Source organism: Bipolaris sorokiniana (genome assembly GCF_000338995.1).
Source record: "Bipolaris sorokiniana ND90Pr unplaced genomic scaffold COCSAscaffold_19, whole genome shotgun sequence".
In the NCBI taxonomy this organism is placed as follows: Eukaryota; Fungi; Ascomycota; class Dothideomycetes; order Pleosporales; family Pleosporaceae; genus Bipolaris; species Bipolaris sorokiniana.
In genome coordinates this window covers 212,149-232,213 of record NW_006911913.1, presented here as the reverse complement: position 1 = coordinate 232,213, position 20,065 = coordinate 212,149, and the positions used below count along the sequence as shown (strand labels likewise).

The 20,065-nt window shown below is 52.7% G+C and overlaps 7 protein-coding genes across 7 annotated transcripts; 4 read left to right on the top strand and 3 right to left on the bottom strand.

Annotated features, from left to right (window-relative positions):
* Positions 1–501: 501 nt before the first annotated feature.
* Positions 502–2,591, bottom strand: COCSADRAFT_185645 (uncharacterized protein). Its single transcript, XM_007707493.1, has 3 exons — positions 2,169–2,591; positions 854–2,108; positions 502–787 (listed from the first exon to the last, which is right to left on the bottom strand). Exons 1-3 carry the CDS (start codon positions 2,436–2,438, stop codon positions 639–641), a joined length of 1,674 nt encoding a protein of 557 aa, XP_007705683.1. The 5' UTR covers positions 2,439–2,591; the 3' UTR covers positions 502–638.
* Positions 2,592–3,342: 751 nt separating this feature from the next.
* On the top strand, positions 3,343–4,128 carry COCSADRAFT_103550 (uncharacterized protein; the record flags this gene model as incomplete). Its single annotated transcript, XM_007707492.1, has 2 exons — positions 3,343–3,729; positions 3,796–4,128. 2 exons carry the CDS (start codon positions 3,343–3,345, stop codon positions 4,126–4,128), a joined length of 720 nt encoding a protein of 239 aa, XP_007705682.1.
* A 212-nt stretch (positions 4,129–4,340) lies between these two features.
* Positions 4,341–5,926, top strand: COCSADRAFT_264164 (glycoside hydrolase family 105 protein). The gene is made up of 3 exons (XM_007707491.1): positions 4,341–4,420; positions 4,484–5,725; positions 5,788–5,926. Exons 2-3 carry the CDS (start codon positions 4,616–4,618, stop codon positions 5,881–5,883), a joined length of 1,206 nt encoding a protein of 401 aa, XP_007705681.1. The 5' UTR covers positions 4,341–4,420; positions 4,484–4,615; the 3' UTR covers positions 5,884–5,926.
* Positions 5,927–6,494: 568 nt separating this feature from the next.
* On the top strand, positions 6,495–13,370 carry COCSADRAFT_41704 (uncharacterized protein). The gene is made up of 2 exons (XM_007707369.1): positions 6,495–9,764; positions 9,815–13,370. Exons 1-2 carry the CDS (start codon positions 6,768–6,770, stop codon positions 13,037–13,039), a joined length of 6,222 nt encoding a protein of 2,073 aa, XP_007705559.1. The 5' UTR covers positions 6,495–6,767; the 3' UTR covers positions 13,040–13,370.
* A 1,744-nt stretch (positions 13,371–15,114) lies between these two features.
* COCSADRAFT_31317 (uncharacterized protein) lies at positions 15,115–15,716 on the top strand (the record flags this gene model as incomplete). The annotated part of the gene is made up of 3 exons (XM_007707348.1): positions 15,115–15,336; positions 15,400–15,588; positions 15,657–15,716. The coding sequence occupies 3 exons, from the start codon at positions 15,115–15,117 to the stop codon at positions 15,714–15,716; spliced, it is 471 nt and encodes a 156-aa protein (XP_007705538.1).
* Positions 15,701–16,950, bottom strand: COCSADRAFT_129114 (uncharacterized protein). Its single transcript, XM_007707490.1, has 2 exons — positions 16,454–16,950; positions 15,701–16,375 (listed from the first exon to the last, which is right to left on the bottom strand). Exons 1-2 carry the CDS (start codon positions 16,840–16,842, stop codon positions 16,069–16,071), a joined length of 696 nt encoding a protein of 231 aa, XP_007705680.1. The 5' UTR covers positions 16,843–16,950; the 3' UTR covers positions 15,701–16,068.
* Positions 16,951–17,990: 1,040 nt separating this feature from the next.
* On the bottom strand, positions 17,991–18,926 carry COCSADRAFT_49288 (uncharacterized protein; the record flags this gene model as incomplete). Its single annotated transcript, XM_007707429.1, has 5 exons — positions 17,991–18,271; positions 18,335–18,505; positions 18,554–18,635; positions 18,681–18,788; positions 18,837–18,926. Coding segments are annotated over 5 exons (732 nt in total), but the record flags the coding sequence as incomplete, so codon positions are not given.
* Positions 18,927–20,065: the final 1,139 nt, after the last annotated feature.

Here is a 20,065-nt window from a genome sequence, read left to right as displayed (position 1 = left end):
ACCCTTTTGGACTGTTCTGAACGGCGTGACGGAGCAGAGGGAGCGCGCTGCAGAGTGGCGCGCAGATTGTAAGTACGAATTTTCCAGCAAAGGGAATGAGTGCGAGGTACGGATCGAATTATACGGTTGAGCTGTCGGGAGGTGGGGCGGCGAGGTGTAATCCTGTGGATGCGCCTGTGCGGTGTCGGGACGAGGAGTTGGAGTAGTCTTGGCTATGTGTGCGAAAAGATTTAGATTGCGATATATAGAGCTTTTTACTGTAGTCATTTAGAATACCATTTGTAAACGCTTCTGTGAAGTGCATCTCATAAATGTTGCGGTGATTTGGTATGGCAGTTTTTTTGTTGCAGTATTTCAATTGATCATCTGTCTGCTTAGCAATAGCAATACTAAGATGTTGGGAGTTTCGGTCCTTAGATAACGTTGAGTAACGGGACGAGTACCGGAATCTCCGATAGTCTAACTAGCAGACACAACAGTAGATAAGCACGGTATCGTTGAGCTCAATCTGTCACCTTCTCAGTGCCCGCTTGAGAGCCGTGGTCATGATATTCATTCAAGACAGATAATTGCACTTAACAAGTGTCCTAGCACTCTGAAACTAGCCTGATGAGTCTACGAATCGAGATGTTCTTAAACTACAACTTCGCACCCACAAGCCCCTGCGCCTTGACCGCTTCATCAACAGCGGCCATGGCATGCAGCAGCCTCTCATCCTGAAGTCTCGGCGCAACAACCTGTACGCAAAGCGGCGTGTCAAGATAAACCGAGCGATCAAAGTTTGTCCCTGTATCCCAATCAGCACATTACCCACGTAAAACGTAAAAGGTTGAAAAGAAAAAAGAAAACTTACACAAAGCCCTATTTGCCCTATCCCAACTCCCCAACTCCCTCCCATCCATCTCCCCCCGCATATCCCCCTTGCCAAATCGCCTCACGGGAACCACACCCGCGGGATAATCCAGCAGCACAAACGAACTCGTATAGCTAACCCCGTTATAGCCATCAATCGGGGGCACAGGATGCGGCGCAACGGGACATATAAACGCATCAATCTCCCCCGCTTGCTGCTTCCAAATCTTCAAAAACTCTGTTCGTAATTTCTCACGCTTACCATGTAATTCCTGCACTTTTTGCAACGACATGGGTGACCTGCGTCTAAGACGCGAGGAGAGCCAGGGGGAGAGGGGCTCGCCGGTTGATTCGATGAGGTCGAACATTGCGTTTCCGCCTTCGATGCCTAGGAGGGCGTTGCAGAGGGATTGGCATTGGGAGAAGAGCGGGGTGATATCCATTTCTACAACTTCGACACCGGAGGTGAGCAGGGCGGATTTGACTTCGTCAAGGAGGCTGAGGATGGGTGGGTGGGGATCGATGACGCCGTCGCGGCGGACGATGCCGATGCGGAGGGGGCGTTTGGGGAGGGAGAGGGAGGGCCAGGGGAGGGGCGCGACATCTGGGTCTACCTCCCAGGGTTTTTGGGCGGAGATGGCGTGGAAGAAGAGATTGATGTCGCGGATACTGTGGGCGAGGGGGCCGGCGCTGGCTGGTATGCCGATTTTTGAGGCGCCAGGGAGGACGCCGTGCTCTTGGCCGGCGTAGGGGATACGTTCCCAGCTGGGTTTGACGCCGAATGTGCCGTCGCACATGGCTGGGATGCGGATGCTGCCTCCGACGTCTGTACCTACGCCTAGAATGGAACCGCGCATGGCGAGTAGGGCGCCCTCGCCGCCAGAGCTTCCACCGGCTGTTACAGCAGTGTTGAGAGGGTTGATGGTGCGGCCAAAGACGTTGTTGTGGGAATCCAGGGCCATGAGAGTTTGCGGGACGTTGGTTTTGCAGTATATAACTGCCCCGGCGTTGAGCAAGCAATCGACCACGACGGCGTTTTCAGTCGCTGGCTTGAAACACAGCGCGGCAATGCCGATAGATGCGTCGAAGCCGCGAACCTTGAAGGAATCTTTGAGAGAAACTGGCACGCCGTGAAGAGGCCCAAGAGGCGGTTTTCCTGAGGCCAAGTGAGCATCGAGCTCTGAGGCTCTCTTCAGTGCATCTTCGAAGAAGATTTCTGTAAGGCAGTTTATGAGCTGATGTGCAATGGCTGCTCTCTATCTCGATATTAGTATCTCATCTATATTTTAAACATTCTACATGGACATAGTGCTTACTTTACAAAATGCTGTAGCCACATCAAGACATTTCAGTCGCTTTTCCCTAATTGCAGCAGCCAATGCAACAGCATCATACTGCTCCGTGATTTGGAGCTCTTGTTCGGTCAAAAGTCCACATTGGCGCGGTATCTCAGTGTAGTTGGTAACCTTGGGTCCGGGTAGAGTGCTCAGCCTCCAGTCTGCTGGTATGCGCGAATCCCGCTCAGCCTTCTTTTTCTTGGAGATGAGTTCCCAATTGGCTGGCGCTGATGATTCTTTGGCTGACATGTTGATGGTTGACAATGGTGGAATGTCGTAGTGTGACGTTGTGAGGGCTGGATGAAGCTGGGGTAGAAGCCGAGGTTGGCCGGATCCGGAATAGCGGCTGGGGCACAGATAGCCAGGGTGCAAGTGGGCTCGAGGGACGACACTCCACAGTCTCTTGGTCGGTCATGTCAACGTTTGTCCCAAGACGCGGGCGCACCAAGCCAATGCCTCAACGCGGTTCGCTGCTCCATTCTTGCCCAATTCAAGCCGTGCAACATGTTGTTTTCTTGTCTTCTTTTTCCTGCTTCCAAGACGATGCGCTGAGATAGCAGAATGCCCCTCCACACTATGGCATGTGTGCTGGCGGCTGGAGCATGCACCGAAAGACGCGCCCAGTGACCTTGGCATTATGGGAGTGAAGGTTCAAGGAGCCATTGGTAGGATTGCGTTGAGCTGAGTGGAACGGGCGTAATTCAGTACATTCATTCAAGAAGTCGACCCCGCACTGCACGAACTCCAGCAACACCATGAGAGCGCGTCGAAAGGATTCCTCAGGCAGAAAAGATGTCACATGTTTTCGCGGCGAGCAAGGGGATTGCGGCATGCTGGAACGGGACGAAAAGGGAGAAGAACCGCATCCCTGGCTAAGCCCGGACAAGGCGCGAGCAGTAGCGCCGATCTTTGCCCTCAATGGCGAGTCCCTGACCCTGCCCCAGAATATTTTCCCTTTTCACGGTTCTTAGCAATCTGGCATCCCGACGCACGCTGTCACTGTGCTCTTGTTGTTAAGCTAGACCGCTCATTGGCGCTGGACCACTGCTCTCTTGTTTTCTTCTTCTCTATTTCTCTCATCTTTGGCTTCTCTACCGCTTGTTGCTTTCTCACCTTCTTTTTAATAGACACGGCCTCTGTTTATCGTCCCGACATGGAGACCACAAACTCATCCCTGCCCAAGGGCGCGCACCCTTACTATCCTATTGAGAAGGAGATTGTTGGCTACCTGGCCAACACAAGCGGCACCTTTGACCTGGTGCTCAAGTTCGCGGCCGGGTGCGTGACCATCTTCGGTGTCACGTATGTTATGGTTAAGCGGTTACGGCCCAATGCCAGCACCGGGGACCTGGCCACCATCATGTGGTTCGTCCTGTGCGGATGCATCCACTCGTTCTTCGAGGGCTACTTTGCCTACAACTTCCGCAACATGGGCGGCATGAACGACCTGTTTGGCCAGCTGTGGAAAGAGTACGCACTGAGCGACTCCCGCTACCTGACCCAGGACGCCTTTGTCCTCTGCATGGAGACAATCACTGCTGTATGTATTTACCAGACTAAGACGTTGATCGTCGTGTGCTGTGTCACGGACTGACCCTTGCCGTAGGTATTTTGGGGCCCGGGCTCCTTCCTGACTGCCTACCTCATCTCCATCGACCATCCGCTCCGCTACTCAGCTCAGCTTATTGTCTCGCTTGGCCAGTTCTACGGCGACGTCCTGTACTACACGACCTCTCTTTTCGACCATTACATCCTCAACCTGTCCTACTCGCGCCCTGAACAGTTTTACTACTGGGGCTACTTTGTCCTCATGAACGCTTTCTGGATTGTTATCCCCGGATACCTCATGTACCAGAGTGTCATGGCCACATGGAGCGCATTTGCGGCTGTCAATGACGCAGCCAAGCTGGTTGAGAAGCTGGGAAAGAAGCGAAACTAGGAAAAGAGCATGATTGTTCAGCCGTGGTGACAGGATGCTCCGAGGATTAGAGTGGGGGATTGAGGAGACGCTAGGGATGTGGCCATTGTTGTTACGAATGGATGTTTGGGTGGGTGGGTTGGCATATTCGGCAATAATCTAGATTTTGAGTTCACTGCTTATTTCAAGTGGACTTGAACTGATGTTATAATACGAGTAGAAAAAGGACAAGGGTAGACTATAGAATTCATCACATGTACGCTACCACTATGGTTCTATCTTTGGGGCGTGCGTCGAGGTAATAAGATTACCGGTGAGATTTTAGAGTCGAAGCATTGGCAGAAATGGGCTGATTATAAAGTGCTTCTTTCTGCAGATCATATCATTCTATGCAACAAAACGACCAGCCCAGTTCTTCGTTATTTGGTAGGCTGTGTTTTCTTGTTTCTACTAGACTTCTTGGTCAAGGCCCTTCCACCCCACGCCTGCCCAGACGTCCCTCGTCACGATGCAGTTGAGCGCACGCCTTGTTTCTTATTTTGGCCTTTTCAGCTGCACTGCAGCGCTGCCTCGCAGCACGCAAGATGCGTCACGTGCGCTTTCCCTGCAAATGGCGCAATCTATCATGGCTCGCGAGCAAGGCATCCTGAGCAGCGGGCAAGATTCATCTGGGCTTCTTCAAGCAGGATTTGTCCAGAAAGTGTTTCACGCACTTGTGACACAGTACCCGCAGCATAGCTCCAAGGCTGCAATCGATGCGCATGTGCTTAAGAGCCTGGATTCCGTTGTCCCAGTCCTGTCCAACGCGACCAAAGATACTACCTACCCACTCGACCGATTGAGCAACGGAAACGGACTACTACGAGCATGGCAAGAAAAAAAGAACGAAAAATACCACACCACCGCTACGGCACTGCGACACAGCATTGACTTGCAGCCCAAAACCGCAGAAGGAGGACTATGGTATTACGTCTACCCCTACTGGAGCTATCTCGACGGCATGTATAGCTTCGCCCCCTTCATGGCCGCTTACAACCAGGCCGTGGATAGCAACAAACAGGATTGCCAGGAAGCCATTGTGCAGCAGCTCGACCTGCTGTGGCGCCACTGCTACGACGACAAGACAGGGCTGCTGGTGCATGGGTACGACGCCCGCCGCGCGGCAGTATGGGCGAATAGCATCTCAGGCGCGAGTCCGCACGTCTGGGGCCGCAGTCTGGGGTGGTTCTGCATGGCGCTCGTAGACCTTGTCGAATTACTCCCGGCTTCTGCGCGCGAAGCCAGAGCCTATGTCGAGGGTAAGTTGCAGCAGCTCATGCCGGCGGTGGTGCGCGCGGTAGATGGGCAGACGGGGGGTTGGTGGCAGGTCATGGATCAGCCGGGGCGGCAGGGGAATTATATTGAGAGTAGTGCGAGTAGCATGTTTGTGTATGCGCTGCTGAAGAGTGTGAGGCTGGGGGTGTTGGGGCGGAGTGGGGATGCGGTGGTGTATTCGCGTGTGGCGCGTAGGGCTTACGAGTATGTTGCTGACAGCTTTGTGGTGCGCAATGGGAATGGGACGTTGGGGTGGAATGGGACGGTGAGTGTGTGCAGTTTGAATTCGACGGCTACGTACGAGGTATGTGTTTACGACATGGGGAGAAGTGTTGAAGTTGAAGATGCTGACTAGTGCGCTTTTAGTATTATGTTGGGAGGCCGATTTTGTATAACAGCGTGCTGGGTAGTGGGGCGTTTGTGCTGGCGAGCTTGGAGTATGAACGCCTGGGTCAGAAATAGGAGACGGCAAAGGGGCGTTTGAGGAAGATGCAGATTGTAGCGGTAATGTGCATATTTGGCTGGTGATATGAAAATAGAAGGCTGTTTTAATGTTGGATGCACAATGATGCACATGGGGGTGGGCAGGCACAATGTTGGCAGCAAAGAGGCCGCCGATGCATGCAATTCGCCGACAGACACGTATGTAAACTTGGAATGGCAGCTGTCTGCCCGCTTGGCATGGATGCGTGTCTTTTGGCCCTGGAGACTGGACGTGGGTCGGCGGGGCTGGAGGGTGTGCGTCTCCTCTCTGCCAGTATATGTAGAGTACATGTGAAAGTACACAATTGAATACAAGCAAAAGAACGAGAGTCCGCCCAGGCTCGAGGACGGGCGGGTGCATCGGAGCATATCCAAGTATGCGCGTACTAAGCAAGCACAAGGCAGCGTGATCGCCCACCACCACCGATCGGCTCTTATCGCGTCTTTGGTCGTCGCAGTCGAGTCGGCCTAGGGGACGTGCCATGCATGCACTACGCCAGGCCGGCCTTGGGCGCTATCCGCACCTATTGGGTCATCCAACATCATCACACCGGCTTGCGGCCTGCCTCGCTCCCACTGCGCTACCGCCAGCCCTCTCCCTCCCATAATTACTGTCTGTATGTATGGCGCCGCGGCCTTCACCTCGCCCGCCCCATACACTCGCTGGCCCGTGATACACACAAACACTCTACCCTCGCCATCACGGCCTGCTGCGGGCTCCTGCGTAGCTCTGGAAACGCCCACCAGCCACACCCGACCAGAGCTCAAAAACACAACAACACCAAAACACTCCCCTTCAATACCCCCCGCTACCACCGTCCCCCGCGACGCCCCACTGCTTGCTCCAATGATTGCGGGACTCGATGCCCGCTTCCCCCCGGCCCAGTGACCCCCAAGACTCGACTGGACAGAAGAGAAATGGCCCGCCAGGCAAGAAGATGGGCGCGACGGACAAACAGACCGGCATGGATGGCAAGGACTTTGCAAAGGCAATTGGAATCAACAAGCCTGCCAACGTGCGCGACAAGATAAAACGCTGGCAACAGAACATCGAGCCAGAGGGCGCTGCTGCGACACCAACTCACGCAACTCCTGCAACACCAGCTGCGGCCACGACAACTACGGAAGATGCGAGCGCTGCCTCTTCGCCCACGCCCGTTGCGCCCGTCACACCTGCTGCTGCGCCCGCCACACCCGCCACACCCACTACACCCGTCACGACGCCCAAGGCAAAGACCCTCGACGACAAGCCAAATTGGAAGCCTTCGCACGAACGGGGCAAATCTGTCGGTGCCAGTCCAGAGCGCCCCGGCAGCGGAAAGAAGACGCCCATCCCCCACAACGAGCTCGACGAAGATGTCCTCACTGCAACTGCGCCTAAGAAGCGCGTCATCAGCGACTCGCACTGGCGCAGCAAACAACCAGCCCCCAAGGACGCCGCTGGCCGCCCCCAGCCAAAGATCATCGCCAATGCCTGGGTCCGCCCCTCGAAAATCATCCCCAAAAAGCCCGCTAGTCCTGAACTCAAACCCATTGCGCCCATAACCCTTCAGCAGAGCCCTCTCCTCCCCTTCGCAGAGTATATTGGGAAAAGCACCGGACAGATCAAGCCTCCACCCAAGCAACGCGGACCCTCAAAGCCCCCCAGCTCTGGCAGCGACCAACGACCAACAAGCAGTGGTGGAGGGAGCGGGAAGAGCTCAAAAAGTGACAAGGGTGCAAAGAGCGATGGGTCGCGACCTAAATCCACGTCTCCGAAGCCAGAGAAAGAAAAGACCGAACTGGTGAGGGTGCGACCTAGTAGACGGCGTGCGCGCACTTCACCACGGGGATCTATGTCAGCAGACGACCTTGCAAAATACCCACAGAGATTTGCCCACAGATCCGACACTGCACTGAGCGAGGACCCCAATCTAGTTGTCACAGTCGAGTACGAGAAGAGTGCCGTTTCATTCCCAAGAGAGAGCAGAATTACTTCGCCGCGAAATGACGAACTCAGAGAGCGAAGACGACGGCGCCGCCCGCGAAGCCAAGGCGATCGTACAGCCGATGAAGCTCTCAAGAACCCCCAAAAACCCTCACGAAGGAAGAGTCGCAGGTCGTACCCAAGGACCGAGGAGGAGGCCGCCACGCCATTGATAATCCCGGCAGCGTCAGAGACACCTCCCGCCAGGCCCGTAGGAAGCCGCTTAGAAGCCTGGCTCAGCAGCACACCCGACCCCCTCGTGAATCCCAAAACCCGCCCCAGGCGAAGAAGATCCAAGGATTCTGCATCAAGCTCAGAGCTACCTTCAAATCTGGGAACATCAGAGGTGACTCTGTCGACTGACGTGACGGAGGAAACACCTGTCAAAAAATCACGCTCGCGACGTAGGCGTAGATCTAGGGGATCCGCTTCGTCCCAAGATCTCCCTGCCGCAGCCGGTAGGTCCGAGGTCACCGTGTCGACGGAGGCGACACAAGACGAGCCCGTAAAGGAATCGCAGAAGAGGAGAGGATCCAAGGACTCTGTGTCATCCCTTGATCTGCCCTACCCGGTCGAGAAATCAGAAGTTAGTGCATCCACTGAGAGGACAAGGCCCGAATCTGTCGACAAGAACCGCCGTCGCAGCAGTGGAAATGGCAGCGCCAGCAGCAGCAAGCAACGACGCAGGCAAGCCAGCCGCGAGATGACCATCAAGACACAAGATCTCGAGGAGGCCCCGTCCACCATCGCCTCAGATGCCATGAGCGAAACGACTGTTCAAGATAAAGATAGCGAAGTGTCCTTTGCCTCGACGCCAAGTCTGAAGCGCCGTGGTGCAAGGCGCAAAAGCCAGTACTCCCCCACGAAGGGTCGATCCATGTCGTCTCCCCTTCGCGAATCCACTTCTATAGACGACATGCCCAAGGAAGACGCTCGAGACCAAGAGGCAAAAGAAGCTGCACCTTCTGAAGCTGCTGAGGATCACATGGCTGATCTGATGCCACAGCCACTGCGACCGCGTCAGATATTGGGCCCACGCATGTTCCCATCCACTGGCAAGCGCCTCTCTACAATTGCCTCTCAATCAACACGGTCATCAGGCGTTGGTGCCTCAGATACAGTGAGTGCCTTCTCCGAGCGAACCCAGACCCGAGCGCCTTCGTCTGAAGTCGGCTCGCTCCTGAACCCCGAAACCTCGACAATCATTAGTCGCCAGAGCACCCGCCGGAGGAAAATTGCGAGGCATGAGGATCTCATGTCAGTGCTCTCCATGCCCAAAGCGGCAGGCTCCAAGAGCATCGTCTCCGCTCGCAGCATTCGTACCAATAGGAGCCGCCTAGCCACTGCCACCATTGAAGATATCATGCAGGAGCTCTCCTCTGACGAGGCCAAATATATGCGAGAGCTTCGTACTCTTGTCGACGGTGTCATTCCCGTTCTTCTCAGCTGTGTCCTAAACAAATCGGAGGCCGCCATTGCTGCTGGTCTGTTCTCTCGCTCATCCAAATCAACAGATCCAAGTGAAATCACAAAGCCCATTGTCGACATGGGTGTCTGTCTAGAGCGACTCAAGACCCTGCACAAGCGCGTCCCCAAGGACGACTCTGATGAACTGATTGAGTGGGCACAGAGCGCACAGCGTGTCTACTCCGACTACATTTCCGTCTGGCGTCTTGGCTTCCAAGATGTGGTAATCAGCCTTGCACCCGCAGATGAAGATCCCTTTAAGCCTGCCAAAGTTGTCAATGGGCCAGACGATGGCGCTCCGTGGGATGAGGGCATGCCACGCAATGCAGAAGGGTACGTCGTCAACAGTGACGGCGAGCGTGTCGATGTTGCCTATATGCTCAAGCGCCCACTGGTGCGACTCAAGTATCTCTCAAAGAGCTTAAAGGTTTGTCCCACTCTCCAAACATAGCCTTCTTATATACTGACTTATTGTAGGGCATCAACCACGTGAAACCATCCGAGAGCGTAGAGAAGGTCTCAAGCATCTTCCAAGACTTGGTCATCGCCGCCCGAAAGCGGTCCAACGATGAGCAGGCTCGCCTCGAAGACGAAGCAGCAGCCGAAATTGACCCCACCCGTGCTCGCGATCCTCGCAGTCTCGCTCCTCTTGCGGGCGTGCGAGTTGATCCGTCGCGATGTGTGCGAGCTAGGGACCACTTTGATTTGCATCTCTACCATTCAAGTGGTCAAGAAATGAGTTGTCGCGTTGAGATTTTACTCCGCGACAATGCTCCAGGTCAAGGCGCTGGAGGTGATATTCTGATTTGCGAAGTCGATTCCACGGGACGATGGTTACTCCTGCCGCCGGTCCAGCTGAGTAACGCATCGGCTCGCAATGGCGATGCCAAGGGCGAGATTATTGTCATGATCCGCGGAACCCAGGCAGATGGTTCCGAATGGAGCGAGGTCATGTCTCTAATCTCTGACGATGAACAGGCTGGCTTCGAGTGGGTACAGATGCTTGGACTCAATCCCATCCCCTCTGAATTGTCCGAAGTCAGGAAAATCCAAGCCGCAACCAATCAAGCACAGCGAACAAGCAGCCATGGCTCGTCTTCTCCATCTCATGCAACAGGCTCAACCGCACTTGACAAGAGCCGAACCCCCAGCCCACACGAGATTGATATTCCCATCGGCGAACGACACACAGAAGTATCAAAGGTATGGCACTACGATACCCCACACAAGCGAAACCAGTCACGGACAGTGTCGCCCATCACGCCTCCGAGCGGCGATGCCTCCTTCAGTAGTCTTTACGACGCCAGAGACGTCGCCCAAGCAGAGCCGCGTACTCCAGTTGAACAAATGTTCCCGACAGGTCTGTCCCACGATGATGCTGACCGGACACCTCGCGGCCTTGACGAAGCAGTGCGCATGGCCAACACTGGTTCCCCATCAAGTCTGAAACGAACAAGAGCAAAGAGGCTTTCCAAAAATCCCTCATCTCCACACTCTGGACGTCCATCCCGCCAAATCACACTGGATGATCCCACTGAACCAGAGGATGTTAAACCAGTCGAGGATCTCCCCAAGCCCCGTAGAAAGTCCACGAAGCGACGGCCCCAGTCGCTTCCGTCTGCGCCATCGGCGCTTTCGCAGTCAAGCAAGGGCTTCAGTGTCTGGATGCCAACCTCTGAGGTTGATGACTCGGACTCGGACTCTTCTGAAGGAGACAAGCGTACAGTCACAGAGTCGGAGCTTTCACCTCCTGGCTCCCCGCCTTCACCCCAACGCCCGCAACAACATAGGCGGGTCTCATCTGTGCCTTCCTTGGAGCTTCCCAGTATTCCTAGACAAAGAAAGTCAAGCCGTCCTTCCACACCTTCTGAGGATTCACGTGTAGAATCCTGCAATGTTCGTGAAGTAGCCTCGGCGCCTCCCAAGATGCACCAGAAGAAGCACAGCATCACGGTTGAGGATATTCAAGAGCCAGAGGCTCCGACGGATGTGCCGCCCCCACCAACTCCCCCGCATCGTTCCCCCAGTCCGGCAAGCCCTGAAACACTAAAGGGCTCCAAGACTCCCATACTTCTACCAACACTACCTGGCTTCAGAGGCAAACGCCGTTCATCGTCACCCCTGAAGCACGAGTATGAACCATCCACCTGCACGGAAGAGTCGACTGAAAGCGAGGAGGACTCTGAGTCCGAAGAAGAAGCAGGCGAAGAACAGGAAGAGAGTGCGACATCTGAGTCATCTGAGGATGAGCTAGATGATGATGTACCCATGCCATTGATGCCAATCGGATATATCGGACCCCGCGGGTACACTTCGCGCCCGCAAACTGCGGTTCGAGAGCCCAGCCGCCCGACTACGGCTGAGAAAACGGAAGAGGAGACGAAGAAGTTCCCCAAGGTGTCACCGCCGCCTTCCATCTATACCCTTCCTAATGGTACCATCACTCCCTCTCAATCCGCATCGAACTCGCCTTACCGGACCGTTCCGCAAAACTCTGGAAAGGCCTTACGTACGATAGCGTCCCTGTTTGCTTGGTCTGACCAGGGCAAATGGGACAGCCTGCACCCCGACGAATGTAGTATTGTCGTCACACCAGGAAAGATTGAGGTCTTTGAAATCTCAAGCAATCATTCTAAACCTTTCCTCGCTGACGGTGACGAGATCATCACTCCCGAGGGAGGTGCTCCCCTTATTGCGGTTGAGCTTACCCCTCTGGTACCGTTGCGTAAGTCAACGGCTATTGATATCTCCATTCGTTCCCCGCCCACTGGCGAGTCGCGTCTCAAACCTGGAAATAACATCATGTTGAGGAGTCGCAATGCGACTGAATGCACTCAGTTGTACTCCATGATCAACCAGGCGCGTATCAATAATCCCACGTACATTGCGCTGCAGAACGCACGCGGCCCCTACGGACAATCAAGCTGGGCCGAAGCAATGGACCGCCAGAACGCAGCTAGGATAAGCAGCGAGACTCCTTCTGGATGGATCGGAGGCACACTGGGTAGGAGAAGCAGCTACCGAAAGTCAAGCACACGCGCCGCTTCCGTCTCGGCTGCCACTGAATCTTCAGTCGGGACCATGAACAGCGCCCTTCGCTCAGCGTTGGGCCGATTTTCGTTTAGCAAGAATGGCGTTTTCAGCATCCGCAACTCGACGCTGGGATCACGCAGCACCGGCTCGTCCTTTGACAACGGCTCCAACTCTCGACCAGGTTCAGGCGCCTCCACCCCCACCGGTGACATCACTCGAGCACCCGGCGCGCCACCTGGCATCACAAACACAAAGTGCAGGCTTTACGAGCGCGAGTCACTTAAGAAATGGCGTGACATGGGCAGCGCCAGGCTAACCATCATGCTGCCCTCACCCAACCCCAGCATGCCCTCGTCGCCCACCAACTCTCGACAACGCGCCCCTGGTACACGAGACCATCGCCAGGAACGACGCATCGTGCTGACGGGTAAGAAACACGGCGAGCTCCTTCTTGACGTGCAGTTGTCCGAGACATGCTTTGAGCGCGTGGCCCGTAGCGGCATAGCAGTCAGCGTGTGGGAAGACAATGTCGACGAAGCTGGCCAGATTGGCGGTGTTAGTAAGACGGGCGGCGTGCTGGGTGCGCGCGCACGCATTTTTATGATACAGATGAAGAGTGAGAGGGAGTGTGCGTATTGCTTTAGCCTATTGGGCAAGTTGAGGTATTAAGAAATATTTGGGAGCTGTATGTGTTGGCAGGGGATGAAGCGATGAACACTTTGATTTTTTTTTGATTTGCGTTGCAACACATAACATACCCGAGCGAACTTCTTTACACATATTAGCGGATTTTTGTTAAAGAAAACTAATACTACATTCTTCTTCTTTTTGATTCGACGACTTGAGGGAAATGTATATGTTCGGGGTTTGATGGGCGGGGTTGGTGGGGAGGGGAAGGGCCAGGGGGTCAAAAGAGAGAGATAGAGATAGAGAGAGAGTTGTTGTACATAAAGTTTCGGTTAGGTGGAAATGGACCGTACGTAGTGAATAGATATCAACACAAATACTTCAAAAAAAGCCCCCCCCCCCCTTTTTTTTTCCTTGTTAGTAAGCCTTTTATTTGCTTTTACTTTACAAAAATTCCTCTATCATTTATCTATGAAACCTAACCTCCCATGCACGTGATAACTCGCCCTTGTACTAACTACCTATCTTACATATCAAACTCCCCCGTGCGGCACCGCCACCCCAACTTGACAAGTGCCGACCCGCGCCCACCCACCGCTGTCCAGCCCACATTTTTTTTTTCTTTGTCGCTCGCATGGAATGTTGGATTTGATGCATGACGTGCGGTTATTTACGCGGACCGCGGGCGGGAAGTGATTGGGTGAGTGGAAGTGCCGGCTGCGGTGTGCTTTGGATAAGATGGTTGTATGGGCTTGGCAGTGCTTTGTCTGTAGGAGATGGGGAGGAGGATGTGGTGGGGTGGGGTGGGGTGGAGAGAGAGGTGTATGATGGCTTCTCTATTGTGTTTTTGCTAAATGAGAGGGGTGGAGCGGGATATGCGTGGGTGGTGCGACGGGGAGGTACGGCGGTGTTATGGCTCCGAGGGGGGTTTGTTTCGGGGTAGGGATGTTTGTCTGGTTGGGGGGGGGGTTTTTGGGCTGGTTTGGCGGGTTAGAGGGTTTGAGGGTTTGGTTAGGGGATGGAGGCTATAGAAGGGCGTTTAAGACTGCACTAGATTCTCGGGGATAGGCTGGAATGGGCCGGGTAGAGGGGGATGTTTACCATCAGCACAAATCACGGTATAAAGCAGTAAAGGACTCTGTAGGTTTTGTAAACGTCTGGGATAGTTGCGAGGTAGAGGATTATTTGTTTATGTATATCTAATATGAAGGAAGTACATAGTGTAGGTTTTACTGTGTTCTCGTACCGATTATACTTGCGGCAGTTTTTCATCCGGCAGTTTTAGTCCCCCAAGAATGATTGCCAGTGCTTCACTCCCTAGCGCCACGCTAAACTACTCCTAGCGCCCGTTTTTGCGTGACCGCCAGAACGTATACGCTTACCGAACCCGCTTACCGAACAACGATTCGCCGTTTCCATACTACGATTCTCAGAATACAGCCCAGATTGGGGGTTGTTATCAGACGGGAAAAACGGCGCTGGTCCGAAACAAGTCCAAGTACGTGCACGCGTATGTTACTTGGAAAGGTACGTCACCTGGCTGAGCCACCACCACCACCGACCTCAGCGTATAGACACCGGTACGTAAGTACGGAAACATGCGATGCTGACCTTGCGGGTTTGTTTCCAATCCCCAGCCCCATGTTTCCGAAGTGCTGCGCCCCTAAATTTCGGTAAGTGTCAAAGTGCCCCGCGTAAGTACTTACTTACTGGGACGAGATTAGAAGGTACAAGTCGTTTGTTTCTGCTCGCCGCGAAAGATGACGAGCCGGCGAATCGTAGGTGAGATATGTTGCGCTGGGGACTCCGGATTAAAGCCGGTGGGGCCCTTGCGTATGTAGATGCAGGGACAGGCGGCGAGGGGTATTCCCTGGCGCTGGTCCTCATTTGAGAGAAGAGGCGTGGTTTGAGCACGTACGTACATACGTGTTGTAGAGTAATAACCAGCAATAGACTAAGCTAGGACTGTGCGAGATGTGAGATAGGGCGGTGGAGATATAAGTGTTGATTTCCCAGTGTGCATCTGTGCCTGGGTACAGAAACAATCATCATTCGTTTTCAAACATTCCAAACGACTACTATAACTTTCGAGTATTCTATCGACTAGGATTTCCAAGATGCGCGTTTCACTTCTTGTTTCAGCACTCGTTGCGCCGATTGCCCTTGCAGCTCCCACACTAGAGGCCCGCCAGGCAGCTCCCGTTAAGCCCGCACCCTGTGTGCGTAACAGCAAGGTCACAGAGCAGGAGACAAAGGAACGATTTGAACAGTTTGCGCAGGCGTTTATCTACAAGCCGGATATCAGCAAGGCGTTTTCGTTTATTGCAGTCGATTATATTGTGCGTCTACTTTTCCATCTCCAACTCCAGGGGACGTACTTTGACTGACTTGACCGACTACAGAATCACAATCCTCAAGTAGCAAATGGCTCCACTGCCGCATGGGACGTTCTCTCCCCCTTCTGGAATACAGCCAACATCACCGCCAAGCGCACGGCGTTCAACTCTTCCATGAGCTGGGTCAATTACGACTCCCAGTTTGGCGACGTTGTGGATCGGTTTAGGTGGGAAGGTGGATGTATTGTTGAGCACGTAAGTTGTCAACCCTTGAAGCCGCGTATGATCGGTGGTGAGGGATGAATGCTAACGTAGTAATACAGTGGGATCAGAATGAGACGTTTCCCGCAATTAAAGGCTGCAAGGCTATCTATCAAGGTTGATGGTATGTAAGGTATGGCTTTTTATATAGAAGACACAGCCGGCATGGGAACTCAGGTGGCTGGTGGGGATGATGATGTATATATGATATCTTTTTGTACATTTTGAATGTAACGCACAATACAGTTTCATTCTTCCTTCTTCATCCGCGTCATAACATCTCAGACTGCCTATCAGATGTGAAAGACTAATCGCTTATCTGGCAAGCAACTCATCTAGTGTTATGTTGACAGCTAATGTCATAATACAACATTTCTTACCTACTTACAACGCCCCGAAACTTTAGTTTGAAAAGCCGCATTAGCAGCCCCCGTTAACCATAAACCGTCCGATAATTCGACCAAAGCTGAAAGCTCAGACATCGATAATTGCTTTCTTGCTCTCACCCTTAGACTCGCCCTTGGACTCGCTCTCAGGCTGCAGTATCTGCGCATCCGCAGGGCCGGAGCTACCATCAGTGTAGTGCTCTGCATCAGCATCCACATCAAGGTAATCTTCTCCGCGCAACAAACTATATTCCCCACTCTGCTTTGTTTCCTGAATCTGTGTTGTGCGAGTGGTGAAGCTGCTATGGCAGTTGGGGCACTCATGTACTTGTGGAGCCGCGAAGAGTGCAACCACTGATCGCGCATTGCAAGCGAAGAGGTAACCATGTACGAACCTTTTTTCAAGCAATTAGCCACTTGAAATTTACTTGACCTTTTCCCCTGTGTCCAACGTAAAAGGAAATAGAACTTACATGTTGATAATCATAGGAGCGGTCGTGTACCCGGCCAAAAGCCCAAATCCTGGCCTCTCCAGGTTTCCGATTTCAACTGCCCAAATGGCAATCAGAATACTCAAGTACACTATTCCTGCCACGCCATCGACAAGCTTGAAGCTTGCTTGGGGCATACGTCCATGTCTTCTTTGGTGTACAAGGCTCTTGGTTGATGCGAAAGCGGTGAGGGCGAGCGGGATAAATCCGAAGCAAAAGGCTGTTACGGGCCGGTAGCGGTACCAGGGGTGATTTTGGAGCGATACGATTGTGGTGGCGATGAGAAGTGGTAGTGTGAGGGCGGAGGTGAGAAGAGTGACTATGCGAAGAGGATGTTCGTAGGCGGCGAGCTTGCTCCGGGTGGAAGACATGATGTTGATTCCCAAGGTTGGGTTTTTGATGGATTACAGAGGCTGGGCTTTGAGTGGGCTTTCTTGGGTATGTATGACTTTTGGATGAAGAGTCTAAGGGAAGTAGAGGCGTCTTTTTGGCATGTATAAGACTGAATCAATCCCCTAGGCAACAACGATTCCTTAAGGCAAAGCCACGAGGACGCCGCGCGGACGTACATGATACAGCAACTCTGCACCTCTCGTCGCCCAATCGGTTGTACCACGCGACAAGGTAAAGCAAACATGAGGCATAATGGCGCTGCAAGACATCCAGCATTGAGGCTCTGACCCAATCAACACTTGGGATGAAGCTGGGTTAGGTGCACCGATTCGGTATAGCGCTATTTGTGGGGGTACTCGGGTCCCCTAGGCTCGTTGTCTGGGGGCCGGAGCGCGCGGCTTGTTGCAAAAATATCACAACTTCACGCCTGACGGAAGTATCGCTGTCTGGAAACATGAGGTGATCGGGATGTGTGCATGCTACGTCTTGTTCAGGATGTCGTGACGTGTTGAAGTTGTCGTTCGCGTGCAGTTTTGGAGTCAACAGTGAGCGCTTCATTGTTACCTCGACTGTGTCAAGATCTTTGGCTTGATCTTTGCAGTTCTTGTTGCCAAACAAGTGCCAAATGCTTGAGCTAGGAATGGTAGTCACAGGCTCGCCATGCTTGAACAGCCAAAAAAAAGATTTAGGGCACATAGCAACAATATTAAGCGTAATATCGTATTCATATTTTGAAATATTTGTCGTCTTCTTCAAAAATTATATCCCTAGGACTTCTATAGTTTATGTGTACCACGGCTGGACGTTGGGGCGTGTGACTACGCCGCCAGTCAAACACACCGTCCTTTGGAGGCACTGGTGGCGGCGACTGACTGTTCACTCTCCACCCTTCATTATGCAAGATATTTCTGACACCCTCTGGGCTGAGAGGGCGTAGAGTAACTGGCGTGCTTAAGCCTGTATTCATGGTCGGAGACTTGCCATCTCCACGCCCTATGGTAACAGTCGTCCTGCTAGTCCCGCGCCCACTAAGCGAGCTACTGGCCCTGATCCGGTTACTGAGCACGCTATTGCTCCTGAACAAATTGAGCGAGCTATTGTTGCTATAGTGCTTCACTTTGATCGCAAGAGGCCTCAGTATCGGTAGGGTTGCACACAAGATGCCGACGTTGACTTCGACCATGGACCATGTATTGACAGGGACGAAGCCGTAAATAGGGTCGTCAGAAGTGGTGAAGATGTAAAGAAATCGGAATCTGACAATGGAAGCAACCATGCTGACAACTCCCAGTCCGAGATTGATGTACAATGCGAGCTTTTCGCGTGGCTTGCGGGGTATGCGCCGGATGAGTTGGATGGGTAGAGTGAGGATCCATACGTCGATGAGTATGTGGAAAGAAGACGACGCTGTAGTGTTTTAGTAAGAAAAACAAAAACCATATGACAGGGATATCGAGAAGAGAGGCATACCATGATAGAAAGCATTGATGTTAATGCAGAAGCCTGGGACAGTGTTGGTGAAGTCCCAAAGCTTGTGCAACGGTACACATTGGGCAGCCGCCACAATCGTGAAAATGACTTGGTATGTGGCAAGAACGATGATGGTTCTCTTGCAAAAACCTTCAAACCGTTTGTTGTAGGCTGCGACTTGTCAGCTTCGTTAGGATGTACGTTGCCTACTATACCAACCTAGTCTGCGGTAGACCAAAAGTATGGAGATCTTGATCAAGGTCACAATCGCAGAGTAACCAATGAGCATGGCAACAATGAGCTGTGTCTATTAGCCTAGTTCGATTAGGATCCGAGATAAGCATACCCTGATGTTGCCGCCCACCTGTTTCAGAGACATGGTCGACGCCCTGAAACCCATGTTGAACTGTAGCGCGCCAACTAAGGCTTCAGAAAGGTGTACCAAAGTGAACAACTAGTACACATTAGGCAGCTCCTTATAATCGCTTTCTAAGCAACATACAGTGGCTACAATCATGGTCCAGTCTTCTGGGCCCATACTTCGAATAATGAATTTGCGCGTGTATACACGCAGAGCGACACATGATACTGCTTATTGTAAGTGACTATCCCGATATAATTTATGACTTGCACATACCTCCAAGAGCCGTTGTAACTGCTGAGACACAGATCAAGATAAATCGCCGTTGGCGCTCATCGCGTGGTGGATGCATCGACTCATCCATGACGCTCAATGCTTTTCATCGATGTATGGAAATGCAACGTTTATTACGCTCACAAATAGGACTCTTTACCACCGGGGCATTAAGGCAGGATCCCAAGTTATATTCAGCGACTGTTCCACCCACATCCTATTATCCCTACCCGCGATTATCTCTGGCACACGGGAATCCACATAATTCAGGTTTTGATACAACTAGTCTACAGTGAAAGTCAAGGTGAAGACGGAGGGACATGCATTAGAAACACAACAGCCGCCGCAACCATTGGCGCATGCGACCCACATGTTGAATTAGTACGGGGATGTTAGCGCAATCCTGTGGCCTCATGTCAGAAGTGCCAAGAACACCACCTCGGAACGTTCGGTGAAATGCTGGATTAGATTCAGAGAGTGTATTGTGGCCACCCATACAACCCATGGTGAATGCAGTAGCCATTGCAAAATGCGAGGTTATGGTGAGTATTTTTATTTACATGTATTTCCATCACTTCTACATCGAAAGACACATGAAGAGGTGAACAAACTTCTCCAACGAAACAAAGTCTTGCAGGCTCTTCGTCAACCGATGTGACATAACCATACGGCTTGACCACGAGACGGCAAAGATACTGCACAAAATACGAAGCATGCATCCCTCGACCGGGTACAGCCGCTGCCATACACGTCAGGTCCCAACGGCTTTGGCCTAGTAACCCCAGACCCGAAATTACGGGCGTAAACTAACTGGTGCTAGTACATCCACGTGTATGAAGGATCTAGTGTTAGAGGAACGTTTTAGCAGCTCTCGCAAGGCTTGAAAAAATTAGCCCAATCAAACCTTGGTTTTTACCTGAGATATTTCTGGGACATTGTTGAGGAGCTATGAAGGAAGGGGTTGTTCGGTCTGCAATGCCTGTCATGTTTTGCTTGCCACCACGCTACTGTAAGAGTGGTGTCAACACGAAACAGGGATACTTGCATAGAATAGGAAAGTTTTGAGTGCACAGCCTCGGAATTGGGAATGACGCAAA